This window comes from Epargyreus clarus, unplaced genomic scaffold, assembly GCF_041222505.1.
Source record: "Epargyreus clarus isolate Ecla_fem2 unplaced genomic scaffold, WU_Ecla_fem_2.2 ptg000008l, whole genome shotgun sequence".
In the NCBI taxonomy this organism is placed as follows: domain Eukaryota; kingdom Metazoa; phylum Arthropoda; class Insecta; order Lepidoptera; family Hesperiidae; genus Epargyreus; species Epargyreus clarus.
Genome location: NW_027332216.1, coordinates 285,459 through 301,547, shown reverse-complemented (window position 1 = coordinate 301,547; position 16,089 = coordinate 285,459). Strand labels below are relative to the sequence as shown.

Genomic DNA, 16,089 nt, shown 5'->3' with positions numbered 1-16,089 from the left:
ACTCGTTTACTAATTTGATGTTATAATTTATCTAAGATGTTGGATATGGTTGGTAGAAAATACCTAAGAATAACTACTTAAGGTATCTTATATTGCCATCGTCATCAACCCATTACTGTCCCATTACTGGGCATAAGTCTCATCTTAAAGTAAAAGAGTTTTACGCCATAGTCCACCTTATTGGCCAACTGCGAATTGGTAGACTGCACATATCTGAGGACTATTTTTCATAAAGTACTCTAAGTTGTCTAGAGATTTTCTCACGATGTTTTCCTTTACTATTAAAGCATCATATAAATTAATTTCTAACAAGCACGTGGTTAAGAAACTCGGCCTCTCGATCGAGGGGTCCAAATCAAAGGCACGCATCACGATTTTTCAAATATATGTGCGTACTAAAAATTAATTATCACTTGCTTAAACGGTGAAGGAAAACATCGTGAGGAACCCTGCATACCTGAGAGATATATTAAATAAAACTCAAAGGTATGTGAAGTGTGCCAATCCGCACTTGGGCTGCGCGGTGGACTATGATCTAATCCTTCTCATCCTAAGAGGAGCCGCGCCCAGCAGTGGGACAATAAAGGGTTGATGATGACATAACTTCAAACCCCCAAAACCGAATCGAATCCCGATCGAGAGGTCCTGTTTCAACCACTAGCCTATCACTCCTTGTATATCACCATCACCATTAATCAAAACAGCTTTTGATTGATGATGATGGTGATGAACCATCATTCCACTGCTGGATATTTTTACCCTATACGTAATACCCATAATTTTCAGGACACAAGAAAACTTAATAAGTTTTCATAACGTCAAAACATTTTTCATATTTTTCTTAAAAATTAATTAGCCTGTCAATATGATTCATTGAGAAATTATCTATTGAGAAATGTGAAAAATAATGACATAATAAAAAAACACATTTTTTATATGCTGATTTTATGCCCGCGTCATATTCACACTACGAAACGCCGTTGAAAATGATTTTGTGTCAATTATGTTAATTTACGATCGTGTTTGACCATATTATTTTTATATCGTATGGAAAATATACTATAACATTGAGAACATTTAATAAAATGTAACATATTTAACGAATGTATACAAAATTTTCAGCCTGTTCATCGAAGCCCGGATAGCTCAGTCGGTAGAGCATTGGACTTTTAATCCAAGGGTCCAGGGTTCAAGTCCCTGTTCGGGCGTTTGTGACGGGTCGGTGTGCTTTTTTAAATACTTTTTTATAAAGTAAATTTATCTTAAACAAAAACAACATTAATTCTGTTTAATAATAAATATTAAAATAATTTTGTTTTTTTTTTTTTTAATTTTAGGATGTTAATTTGTAACCGACAATTTGTTGATGTAACAAATAAATAGAATACAAAAAGTAGAAACAAAAAACTTACAGTTATTTAGAGATTACAAACAGTCACTTTAATTTCTCCTATATATTATTATTTGCATAGTGGGATTGAATACCTAATAAAGTTCAAACTTAAAAGTAATTTACTTAACTGAAATATATAATTACCTACTAGCTGACCCAGCAGACGAAATAAAAAATTGTTCAAGGTGAACAACCCTATCACTTTGGGGTATGAAAAATATATAGTAGGCGATTCTCAGACCATATAAAATTTGCAATATATAAATACATAAATTTGACTATGCATATAAAATTTGGTGAAAATCGTTAAAGCCGTTTCGGAGGAGTACGGTAACTAACATTGTGACACGATAATTTTATATATAAGATATAATATATAATTAACGTAAATGTAAATGTTGAATATTAATGTAATGTAAAAGTAAATGTTAAGACTTAATAGTAATGTGAATGAAATAATTGAAAAAAATGATACGAATTTATAGAACTGAACAGAACTAAAAATATTACAGTTATGTTGGTCTTCCATTTAACCTTTAATATCGATATTTTTTAATAAGTTGATTACATTACAATGAGGTCGTGACCTCATATACTCAAGATTGTTACATTCGTGTTAGAGAGATAATATACTATTTGATACTGTAATATTTTAGTATAAATAATTATTAATACCCCGTTTAAATTATCTTTTTATTATTATAAAAGGATATAAAATGATTTGAAATGATTTTTATTATTATAAAAGATATAAAATGATTTAAGCGGTATTCCGCTTAAATCATTTTTTTACCGAAATTGGTTTGTATTTGTAGAGCGAAGCTAGGATGCTGTAGCTAAGCAGACACACTGAGCTACAATCTCTATTTTGGGGGTGAGTTATTACAAAAATAATCTAAAACAAATTCTCAAAGTTATACCAATAAAGTTTTTCAGTAAACCATGATGCAAAAACAATAGATTAACAAATCAATTTATTTTCCAATATTTTACTTTCATAATGCTGACATACACGACAGCATTTACGAAAAACCGTCCCTTATTTGAACCCGCCGTTACCGTTGAATTACGTGACGACGTGACGCGGCTTTGTCGTCAACAGCCATTGTTCAAGCCCTCGAGTTCAACTCCGTTTACCAACACGTTACCCCCTATCGCTCGCACCTGCCGCGGCAGCCTCACTCGACCGCGCGCACCCGGCCACTCCGCCTGCGTTCCGCGATTGTGACTAATGCGCGAATAATATCCGTACCAAACAGTGCTGTGATCTACGAGCCGCGATTACAATAAGATGTCCCGCGCTTCCGTCTTCAAAGCGCGATTCTAGACACGAGAATGACGAAATACAAGCTGAACAACACGGTCCGCTCGTCCTCCGAGGTGACGCTCACCTCGTACCTGGGCAGCACCGAGAGCAAGAAGGACGAGAGGGCCTACCACATCCCGGACAACGAGAACGACAACGTGAACACGGAGTCCAACAGGAACCTGGAGGCGGGCAAGTGCCACGTGTGCCCGCACCCCTGCGAGTTCCTGCAGGAGCCCGGCAAGCTGGCCGCCTCGCTGGAGAAGCGCAATGACAAGTTCGGACTGAATGAGTTGAAGGTGGAGAACTTGGACAGGAACGTGTGTCTGTGCGAGAAGTACAACGGCGGGTGCAAGCTGTGCCCGCGGCCGAGCCTGGCGCCCACGCTCGCGCTCAGCCTGGACGCCCGGGAGGCCTGCCACGCCTGCCACGGCGGGACCTGCGGCTCGCCCTACCCAAGTATGTTAAACTCTCGATTTCTTTTTCATAATTTTTGACGTTGTCTTTTGTGAGCGTCACAGACATGAACCTAGAAAATCATTCATCAAATTATGATCCTTGAACATGGATTGAACCTAGAACCCTCTCCGTATTAAACCGGTGTTATTTATCCCTCGGTGCCCTCCGCTTATTTCGTGTTTAAGGGGAAATCAATTTTTAAATGTGTAACGAGAATCAAACTTCAAATTAGGAGAGGTAGAGTGCAGTAAATGCCCTTTCAACCCTAAGCTTCACTAGAGGGCTCTGCTCCCTTTCAAATTTTTGTAATATTAGTTGTACTATGATATTATGCATACATAGTAACATATAATTATTATATTGCACAGTGCGCGTAAAATGTGGTTTCGCTCAGTATTATTTGTATAGTGAAGTAAGTACATACTGCATAGTATTATAAAATACTATTTAATAAAGTTGCGATTTAAATGAGTTCGAAAATATTTCATATTCTATACCCATAGACACAAGTAATTCATAAAGTATAAAGACTATTTAAGGGTATAAAACCCCCTCTACACACCATAGCTTTACAATATAGAGTCGTTTTAGTATAAGTACATTGTTTCGCCTCATTGGCCCTATAAATGGCCTTTCAAATTATACTTTATAATTAATTTAAACACAATAATTTATGGTAATTTATTACACGCTCATAGAAACATGATAATGACCCAATTCTGTCGTGAATTTAAATTTAAATGTTAATAAACTAAGGAGTTTCAAGTAACCCTTAGAAAGTGTTTAAAATTTACAAAGGTAGTGTGAAGACGAGAAATTTTAGAAAGATTGCAGTCTTACCTGAGGTCGACCACACACTGCAAGACACAGGTTGCTACCCTGAAGGACTAAGTAACGTCCTTATGCATGTATCTATCACCACACCCTGCAAAATAAAACACATTGCTGTGATTACGCACGAAGCAGCAATATAGTCCTGCTGTATTCTGTTTTGCTTATTTGGTACTTCCATAATAAAAAAAATCTATTAAAAAACTTTACTCCACCAATCGGCATTGGAGCAGCATGCCGAAGTATGCTCCAGGCTTCACCTATTAAAAATTATCGCTGGCGACATAAGTTGGCAACACCCAGCCACCCAAATGCAAGAACTGTTTCAAGCTAAAAATAGGTGTGACGGTGGTACCTCCCCAGTCGAAATATTCTCATTGTATGATAAGCGAGATAAAAATAATTTCCAATAAATGTAACCATTCCATACATATTTACGTTACAGAACAATTACACCTATTTCAATACAAACTTTCCTATCTCACATTTGATTAAATAGCTCAAGAATGTATAGACGACAATTAAATTATTTTCACAACCATCATAATTAACGGTTCGAATTATACAAGTGCTTATTACAATACCAGATTATGTAAATACATAATTAATTATCGATTATGATGTAACGAAGGAAAATTAGTCATCGGACGCAATTCCACTTGCTGCCGTTTACGCTCGTAAATATTTTAATTTTACTTTATTATTGGGTTTAGGTACTCCTGACTTGCTCAGCAGCTGTTCCTAAGCGGCATATAGATTTCCCTTCGTATGAAATCCATGAAATACCTAATACCATTAACTTTTCTGGCATTATATTTTAAGTCATTTGCGTTTTAATAATGTTTTTTTTTCCTACCAAAGATCAATTATCGATTGTTGATAAGTAAAACATTGGATAGATTGATAAATAATTAATGGGGCGCGTTACTATATGTGAAATGAGCAGATAAAATATTGTCGTAGAACAAACCCAAAAGAGTGAGCTCATAATAAACAGTTACTGTTTAATTAAGATGGATTTGAAAAAATACGTGAATCATCTGATCTCCATATCATAGTAAAATAAGATACATATACTCATATAGTTTTTAATTCAATCGGTCAAATATATTTTAGAAGAATTTAATTTCATTCCATAAAATAAAATTCCCTGAGCTATGCATGCTATGGACAGACACAAAGACGAATACACAAACACTCAGAAGACAACTGATATTTAAATTCATTATTCAGATATCTATCTGGCCGGGGATCGAACCCGGAACCCTCTGTGCGTCGAACCGGTATCGCGACCGCTCTGCCAAGCAGATTATGGGAAATAAATTCTGTATAGTTATAAAGATATTCATTATAATCAGATCCAGAAGTCATGCAAAGTGCTTACGTATCAGTAGCAGTACTACTTCCACGTGGGCAGCGCCTGCCTCTTATCAAGCGGAACTAATTTGTTGATACCGAAGCAAGGGTACGCGGTCTACGAGTAACTGATCTTCATAGCCTACTGCGTCAGTAATCATTCAATCTTTCATATATTCTTTTCCATCTGCCTATCAATGGTATAGGCCACATTAGTGTCAAGTAATCTTAAGTACTTACTCTTATAGCAAAACCAAATGTCCTTGTTTCTCAAAGATAAAAGACTAAATATTAATTTGTTCACATAAATATACATAAAAACTTGCTTAAGTTACTTTTTTATTTACATTTGTTGACTGAGAAAATCTTGATATATTAAAAATTCAGCTTCCGTATGTAAATGTATGAGCGCAAAACTAAAAAAAACAATACTTAACTTACTACTAACTTGAAAAGTTTACACAATTTTGGATTTCTATATATGAGTGGTTTATATCATTATTATCCCCAAGTTCTCATGGGCACGATCACTAGCACGTCATATTTTATTCTAATAATAATTAATATAGAGTGCTTGGCTTGGCTTCATAACAATAACAGTAAAATAAATTTAATACAAAACAATAATATAATAAAATTGCAGCGTCTGTTGCCAGTTGACTTGAAATAATTATTGTATGTGACAATTTTGCTGGCGCTAGATTTTTTTCTTCTAAAAGAGGACGAGAGACGAGATAAGTTTGAGAATTTCCAATGAAATCATCCACATAAATTACGCAATATGAGTATCCTGACAGACGACAGTCCTTGAAGGAGAAATAATGACAATACATACTTATTATCCCATCTAAGCAATTCCAGTACTGGCCACGAGAACCTTCTTGTAACATTGCAAAGATACTAGACAAGGCTATTCTATCCCATGAGTAACTGTTAAACTTATTTATAGGAATATGTTCCTAAGGTAAGATAAAATACCCGTATATATCTTCAACATAAAAAATTAACGCGCCTAGTTCCGATTTGTATAAGTTTGCATAAGTATCAAGCGCGCTACCGTGCTTCGGAGGGCACGTTAATATAAACCGTCGGTCCTTGTTTAGGCCTTACAGGCGGTTTAAAACATCCTACATAATATGGCCTAACTTGAAGCTGATAGAATCCTTTGAGGTTCGATTCCGGCGGCACCACCTCCTGACCTATTTCTGCCTCATAACACCAGTATTAAACGCTGCCGTGTTCTGGTTTGAAGGGAGACATACTCGTACTTTTCCGAGGCGTTCCAGCTTAGTCCTTAGGGGTAGCGGCGCATCTGTGGCCGACCTCAATATCTAATCCTATCTGGGGTTGAATACAAATGTCCATGGGCGGCAGTATCCGTTTAACACCAGGTGGACTGCATGCTCGTCTGCTCATATATTATAAAAAAATGGCCATTAAAATATATGTCGATGAACCATTCGCCTTGGATACGAACCCTGGCTTGGGAGTGGAGGTTTAGCGCTGTATTAACGTAATCTGACTACTTATCTACCAATATAATTACTTTTTACACTTACAATACGAAATGTCAGATACTTTTTAATGAGACTGGTTTCAAAATAACTATTATGACAGAAGGTCGGGTCAATTTCGCGAACACATTGCATAATTTGGGACAAAAATATTCAAATTTTTAAACCCAATTAAGTATATTTACAAGTTTGATTTTACTTTAAATCGAGACATCTTTGCTTTTTGCCAAATATTATAAAATATATGAAGTATTAATTTCAATGGTAAGTTGAATTAGCGCATCCCCATAAAGAATTAATTGATGAAAAAATGTCGAATAAAAGTAATAGTCTCTGAAAGGTACTCCAATTTGCAATTTTGTTGACAACAAGAGACATTTTTCCGTATAAGAGTTGTTCTTCGGAACACCGGGTCAGAGAGATAAAAACGGGACATATATGTAGTCATATTAGTTACAGTAGATAGTTTAATGTAATACTAATAACCTCAAGGTCAGTGATTTGCAAACTGAAAGTAATTACCTACGCACTGTATGCAAATATTAACATGTACTTAATACATCCCGCATGTGATTAGAAAAACGAATATAAATGTATACTTAATTAGAAATTCCAATATAAAAAGTAGAGGTAAACCTTTTTTTTTTGACGGCTGGTCACTGCTCTATACATGAGAATCTGTGGCCAATTCTTTTAACAAGCAAGTTCTACTCCATTGGTGATACAAAATATGTCCGTAGACGATTTTGACTGCTTTCCACCAGGAAACCCGTCAGCTTTATCACTAGGTTTAACTACCAAAATAAAATCCCTTTTTGCCTGAGTACCTACTTAAAAGTAAATTATATCACAAATAAACAGCACAATTTTCATAGTAAGATACTAATGAGTAAAACATAGGAGACAAATTTCAATTATGAATACAATTATGTGATAGAAATCGATGTTATGTTATGGTAATCATTTACTCAACCAAAATATTTCTACTAAGTACCAATCTGTTAATAGATTAAATAATTTCTTACTTGTTAAAGACGGTAGAGTCGTCGCGAGTTAGTTGCGATAGCCGCGTCGATTAGATACGCGTAGAGCACGTAATACTCGTTTTATATTTCCAAACACTAACTCTGTTTCAGGCACGGATTGATCAAGAGTTACTTCAAACCTTATATTTACAAGTGAGGAAAGAATAATCAAATATAAGACCTTAAATACTACCTTCTAATTGTTTATCTTTATTTTTACCCGACTGCGGAGGTAATATTTTTGAAGCCTAGATAAAATAGAGTAGGTAACGTTAGCAGGCCCTACATTCCAAACAGCTTGACAAATTCTAATATGTGAAGCGTCGTTACATTTGTCTAAATTGTAGGAGTGGCATAGGCTACATAACTTCTCTTTTCAGTTATTTTTTTTTTCGGTCGGGTCTTTTTTTTTTGTAATAATTACTGTTAATTAAACTATTCTGGATACTATACTTACCATTGCTTTGTTCTAATTCGAAATGTGTCGCAAGGCGTTTTCCGTACTTCCCTTTATTTGTTGTTCAAATTGTCCCGATGTTGTTTATAACTTTTACTGCAACTGACCTCTCACCCTTAGCTACTCCTATATGCTCTACCATACAATTTGGGATTTCATTACATTGCTTTGTGACACTTAATTAATTGTTCTCTTTAACATCCATGTTTAATATGGAATAATAATATTAAATCAAGCAATAATTGTAATTGTACCTACCTAATAAGTATATAAGGTAGTATAACATAGTTATTGCATAAGCTATACATAACTTAATAGTATGATAAAGTTAATAAATCAGTCAAATTATTATTTTATACACATTTAATTATCGTTTTTTTTCTTTCTTCAACATAATATAGATTTGCAATGTCAGTAGCAAAATGACTTACCATATGGAAAGTTTAGTCACAGTTTTTGAAGAATTGTCTATTTTTGATTTACATCACAATAGCATGTATTGTTACGATACAACACATACAATGCCTGTTCAACCACGTGCTATTGAACCGATGCTATTCAAGTCGTACCACTCTTCGATGGGCTTATAGAAGGGGGAGGGATAATGGGTCCAGACCCACCCTCACCCCTTAGCATTTATGGGAAGAGGAAAAATCATTAAACTGAAGGACTTTGTTTTTCGTCGACAAATTACAAGCACTATTCACTCAGAAATACTTATGTTTTGCCGACTTGGGTATAATTATATAAGTATTTGGCACTCCCTTTAACAATGATATAGCTACGACTAGGACTGCCACCAAATTTACGTACCAGTTTAAAAGATGTTATCACTTAATCCTCGAAAGCCGACAAAGACAAGTCAATTCTACCGCCTTTCAAGTCCATCATTTGGTATGTAAGAATAGCATCACATCTGTGTTCAATATAATGACATTAGAATGGTCAACAAAAGGTTAATTTGCATATCATACGTCTTTTGTCCCCAAAACACGCCAAAGTTGCCCCAAGCAAGTGAAACGCAGATCCTATCTCATGCGCTGTCACGCAAATAATAATAAGGGAAATTGTGAATGCCGATATTCAAATGTATGTGCACTCTCTTTTTTTGAACGTAAATATATGTACTTATAGTGCGAGTCAGAATTACTGGTGCTATTTAAATGCATACCTACATACGAGTATATTTGACGGTATATCACTTATTTTTCGTATACCTATAACACAATTTCTGAATTAAAATAAGCTAATCATTAATTGTTTTTGAAACTTAGGTCTATGTTGTCCCACTAATCTATACTAATATTATAAAGAGGAAAACTTTGTTTGTTTGTTTGATTGTAATGAATAGGCTCAAAAACTACTGGACCGATTATAACAATTCTTTCACCATTCGAAAGCTACATTATCCACGAGTAACATAAGCTATCTTTTATATGAAATCTATTTGATAAATAGATTTTGAGGCGGTACAAAGTTTGCCGGGTCAGCTAGTAATATATAAAATGTAAAAAATTAAGGAATTGTGGCAAAAAATTCAGGAAGGAGTATTATAGCCGTCATGTTTTTTCTTTTTCTCAACTAACTAATAAATATTTTACTAATTTCTACTAGTGGTAGAATTCCTGTTTTAACGTTATTAAAACCAAGAAGTATTGAAGAAGTATCATTGACTCTACATAGGAATAAAATTTATTAAGTGAACGATTTTTATCAAAGCTAACTTCTTTATTTGCTTTTTAATCGTTTAAACATATTATTCTGTTACAAAACCTACGTTATTTATGTGTTTATATATAATTTGGATGTTCTTTTTAGGTTCAAATTTAAGTTAGGTTAGGTTAGCTTCCTCTCATCTCTTTAACGGGACCACGGGTACGCTAATAGCTCAGGGTACGTATGTTTTAGTGAGTAAAAAAATCACATCAGCCGGTCTCGCACCTATAGTACTGCTTACGTTTTTAAAAGTTCTTTTTCGTCAAAATAAAAAAATAGGTTTTATTAGATAATGTTGTAGACGACATATATGTTGTTATTCTTTAACATTTCCGCTAATCCTCTTTGATTCAGCAAGAAACCTCAGTACCGGACAGTGACAAGGCCAGGGCGGGTTATTAACAATGTGTAAATGTCGAACCACATTAACTGGTAAATGGAAAGCGTATTGACCGCGAAGTATCAGATCGACATTCAGCGGAAACTATTTATATTTTATTAAAAACTTTGCTTATTTCACCTTAAGATATGTTGTAAACTACTAGAAAACCTTTATTTTTCTACAGCAACTATTATTTTATTACTAATTATGTTTATATAAATAAATTTAATTAAACATATTATTGTGTACAATATTACAATATGTTTTAATTAAGATCAGAATCTATGTTTACGCATTTTTTGTAGGAAGTCTGATGAAATCCTCGTTATGGAAATCTGTCAGGTGCAGCCTTAATTAAAATATTTGTACCTAATCGATCATTATCTTGCATATTATATTAATATTATTTTAAGATGGTTTATCATTTTTTGTAATTGTTAATGAGTGTCGTTTTAGCCTGTCATGTTTTATACTATTGTCATATAAATTACAATTTTTAGACAATAGCATAAAACATACTAATATTAAATACGTACTTTTGGTACTATAATTATAGCTTTTTAGTACTAGTACATATCATAGTTATAGATACGAATCTATCTGTCCGAAAAATTATATTTGGCTTGTTCATTAACGAGCTAGTATAAAAGCATTAAATCCGAGAGGTACCACGCGGTACTTATACATTAGTGATTGGAAAATTGTTGAAAAAAAATACGTCACTCCCAAAATTTAGACGACTCCAACGACACCTCGGGTGTTAAAGTCCGTCAAGCCGTTTAAGCTGCAGAGCGTGCCAATATTGGCGTTGTAAGTGACCACGGTTACAAACTTAATAAATATAGTTCAAAAAACTAAAATCACGCTTTTATGGTAAAATCAACTAAAAAGTAGAAAAGTATTCTATTTCATTCTTTCATACATAAGGATATATGTTGATCTCTTTCTACTGAAAAACGGAGTTACTCACTGACAAACATACAAGTGAAGCTAATATAAAGCATGTAAAAACGTTATTGTTAAGTATTATTGTTGAAGATGTATATATAAACTCAATGTAAATTAATTTACTTTTAAATATATCTATGTGTCACTCTTTGATTTGATCAGTCTGTCTGTCAAGTGTATGTATAATGTAGTGTACAGATTCCAAGTAATATATCGTGATTAATCCTGCAAGTTCGTTTATATTATCCTATAACTCCTTCAATTATAATATACTTAAATAATAATAGAAAAGCTATTAAATAATAATTCTTGCTTTTTATCTTAATTGTTTATTATTATCAAATAAACTTTTTAATTTTAAAAAACCTTACGGGAACTTTTTTGTTCATCGGCAACTTTCTATATGGACGAACGGATGTCTCACATTCCTGTATCCAATTACGATTGCTCGACCCGCGTCCGGAGCATCTGGCCAACCTTCAGCTCCTTCTAGAAGATTCGCAAGGTAACTGTCCACATCCGCATATTGTTCTAGCTTCCGATCTTTCCTTAAAAGCTGATAAATACTTTCAGTTCAATAGCCAGTGCTGTGTGGTACTATATTAGTCGTTAGCCTCGAATATAATGATACTCTCTCTTTTCTAAAAGTTGTAGGAGTCGACTAAAGTGTTAAAATCAGGAAACGGTCGCAACGTCTTCTTCAAATTTACTCATTTATTATGGCCAATACCTTCGAAGTGACGATGGCAAACAAACTTCTTAGTTCGCGATATAAAACTGTGGATCTCGTGGAGGGAGCAGCCAGTGCTATTCTCATACAATTACGCGATTATATAAAACTGACGAATTAAGAAATGACGCATAGAATTAAAATCTAAAAAAAAAACAAGAAAAAGAAAATTAAGCTATCTTGGGTAAGTCAAATTACAGAACGAGTTGCTCTGTTCTCATACACACTCAATTTCGTAAAGTAGCAGTACATAGGAACATAGTTTCGTAATCTTGGCAACAGTTTAATATTGCCGAATAATTCTAAGTGCCAATACTGTGAATTCCGGAATAATATAGCACATTTGGAATACTTTTATTTTACCATCAAACTTATAAACAATCAGGGTTACAAACTTAAAATATCATGTAATAGCCAAAACCACGGTCGTCAATTGATAAACACTTTAATATGTAAGTAGTTAATTTTTAATTTACAATAAACTGTATACAAACTGCCATTGTTGAACAAAAAAACTTTCTACGAGTATTTCGACCCCATTGAACCTATATTACGAGTAGCAAACCGTATTTTAGTTCATAAAGAATGCGCCGTCAAAAAAAGTAACGATGATCAAACAAACAAACAATCACATTTCTCGTTTATAAATCTGTAAAATTGTGTCAAAGTTTTTGCGAGTCCACTTCCTGGGCCCGATTGGAAAGGCTAATTAGGTTTTTATCATTTAACTAATTGCGCTCTCAAGGCAGCCATTCGACTGAGTCTTCCTTCTGTATTTTCTTACAACACTTTTTGTCGTGTCGACTTACAAATGTATCTGGGGCGAAGTAGATAGTAGGTGAAAAAGTCAATTGATTTCTCGTCAATTTAAACTCATATTGAATGTTAGATTTTTAAACAATATTTCGGATATAAAAATGAACATGCAGCTTCCATATCCGTAAGCGGTATCTGTGAAAGATTGTACTTAGTGGCACGTTTTACAAAGTTTTTCACTTCTGAGCATTATTGGGACGAAATTATATGGTCATGTTTCAGATCGACGAAGCTAGTTATGTACTAGATACACTAGCATGATCATGATTTAGTTCTATATTTATCTAGATACTACTAATTTAATGACCCAACTGATTGGACAATGGTCTGACGACTCCAACACAAGAGTCGTCTAACATAAAATTCTAGTATTTAGCATGGACCTTTTAAAGTGCCCTTCAACCAGAGCGATCATCTAGATTGCACTCGATCGAACTTAACTTCGTAGCAGACGAAGAGATGTACCTAACCACATCACAGAGAGAGTCACCTTGCATCATTCATCAAGTCTGACATGCCTAATAATTGGTCATATAATACGAGAAGGGGCTCAAATTTCCTGTTTAAAAATAAAATGACGACCTCAGTCCCAAGTGCACCGGAACGCGCAAGTTCAACGTTATGATGAATGTCATCGCATAGGATGCGGACATTTACCCACGTAACCAACCAGATGTAACCAACTCTCAGTGGCTGCTCCACGCCGTACACTATGTTACGTACTTAGTTGACTTCGATCCTCCGTCGGTTTGTTCTGGTCACGAGCGAATCCAAGAGTGATAGATTGAAGGAGAAGTAAATGGAATGATTGTAGAAGCTATTACATTCAACTATCATGTCATTCTGGAGCACTTGACGCGCTCAGTCCAATTATTCATCCGTTCTGATATTGGTAATATAACTACAGTTTTGTAATAATTGTTTTATAGGTAGATCAGAAAAATACAAAATAAAAAGTAAAAATTACATTATTTCCTTAATTTTGTAATACATAAATAATACACTTCCTACACTCACGGCCCCACAGGATTCCCTGTGTCGTGGCTGCCATGGACACACACATAGACAAATACACAAACACCCAGACCCAGAAACAGAAATCTAAATTTATCGTTTAGATATCTGTCTGGCCGGGGATCGGCACCCTCTGCGCGTCAGACCGACTTGGTGACCGCTCCGCCACGCGGGTCTATTTATTTTATTCATAGATTTTATGTTACGTGACTATTTCACAATAAATGTCAGTTGAAATAATTAAAACCTTGACCAACCCCACACCATTCAATTTTGTTGTCAACGACTTATCGCCACAATGCTAAAATTATCACCTTTGACTATTTATATGCATAATCCTTGCAATCCTTTGAAATCTACTTAACACTGGGTACTGCGTAACACCTGTAGAAAAGTATTGTATTGTTTTTATATAATAGCGGTTACGTATAAATAGGCTCCGATAGAAGAAGTATAGCAGTGGACCTTCAGTAATAACTTATGATGCAACTCACATTGTTGGCTGAAGAGAACGCCAGGCATATTTAGAAGAGAATTACTAATTACTGATTGAGTTACTTATAATTGGTATCAGCTCAAGCCTACACTTACCTACACTACACTTACGTTATCGAAGCCTACACTAGGCTTCGATAACGATCGCTAATGAAGAGTCTATATATTTATGATTCAATTCGTCATAATTTGACTGTCTTTAAGCTCTTAAAACTAAGTTAATTTAGGCTTCATTATTACATTACATAAACATTTGTTAATTAATGATAAGTTAATTTCCTAGTTTCCGTGACACTGCAAGTCTCGCGGCCCATCGATAACGGTAATGAGCCACAATTACCCACACGTGTAGATATGCATCAAGGGTTTCAGCTATTTATGGTGACTTAGGAAGGAAATAAGCAGAATACATACATCTCCTTGTACCTTGCTAGCTAGCACTCGTAACGCGACGTTGCCCTTGCTTTAGTTATTTATCAAAAATCATGATCACGATGAACGATGATCTAACAATAAATTAATAGATTCCCCCACAAAGCAAAATCTCGAATAGTAAAAGAACAATACACAAGCAGAAAAGGTATAACTTTAGTTCTGTCATATCACTATTCTTCTGATGACATTCTTACGAAACTTACTTATCACAAGAAGAAAAAAGTTAATTACATGAGTACACAGTTTTACAACGAAGGAAGCAAGGAGTAAACAATACGTAAGATTTTCAAAGCTCCGCGAAAATATGTCTTCTTAATATTTATACACAAATAAACTTGACATTTTTTACTATAGATTTAGGCATAAGGCCTTACAAGACCTTATTGTATTTGCAATAGCCAGGATTGAGAATGCGGTCTCTCAAAGGCCAATTAGTGATCAACTAGATATCCTTAGTAAGTGGAAACACGACTTTTTGTGCTATGAAATGTAATATTAACCTTTGAGTAAGGAATTGCTGACCTTAAATTGGTGTTTAAAAAAGTGGGCACCTACGAAAGTTTTAAGGTTTTACTTAAGTAATTAATAGGTATATCCGTTGGTTTCATTTTAATACATGGATAACTTTACCATAGTGTATGGTAGCTGCAACAGCAGAATTCCCTCTCTCCCTGTGGATCTTAATCCATATCTTACTATTATGAAGAGATTTATTAATACAAAAGATAGAAAGAAGTGCCTTAGTGCGATTTTATTTGTCTAAGTTCTAAAGATAAATCTAGAGCTAAATATTTATATTTAGTTTTCTAAAAGTATTCTTTATCATCTGGGTACACTAGGTCAAAATTTAAAGAACACCAAAGTGTGCAAAAATATTAAAACTGTCTTGTCAAAAGGCACGACAAGAAGACATCAAACAAGTGTTTTTCTAAGGACTATTTCATAGTCTAAATATATGAAAAGAGTGGAAATGGGCTTACTATAAAAGTTTCGAACGAAACTAATAAGTTTCACTCGAAACTTTTCGGACAAGATAAATAATCTTCAAATATAACCGGCTTTAAAGTTTCTTACGTTGATAACAATAACCAAAAATACATATCGCTGGAATGGAACCATATGCTAGAGGAATTCGTAAGGTCGTCCGCATTTAGAAAAATATACACATATAGAATCTATTGTAAACAATTTTCAAATCGATAACACGTTCTG

The 16,089-nt window shown here is 34.4% G+C and overlaps 1 protein-coding gene and 1 non-coding gene across 2 annotated transcripts in view; both read left to right on the top strand.

Moving 5' to 3' along the window:
• The first annotated feature begins 1,135 nt into the window (after positions 1–1,135).
• TRNAK-UUU (transfer RNA lysine (anticodon UUU)) lies at positions 1,136–1,208 on the top strand. The gene has a single exon. It is a non-coding gene; the product is annotated as a tRNA-Lys (tRNA).
• Positions 1,209–2,543: 1,335 nt separating this feature from the next.
• Positions 2,544–16,089, top strand: part of LOC140744056 (sodium-independent sulfate anion transporter) — a 42,466-nt gene continuing 28,920 nt past the window's right edge. Inside the window, exon 1 of the mRNA XM_073075510.1 lies at positions 2,544–3,158. Coding sequence (XP_072931611.1) covers positions 2,729–3,158 — 430 coding nt within the window. The 5' untranslated portion in view covers positions 2,544–2,728. The remainder of the gene's footprint in view (positions 3,159–16,089) is intronic.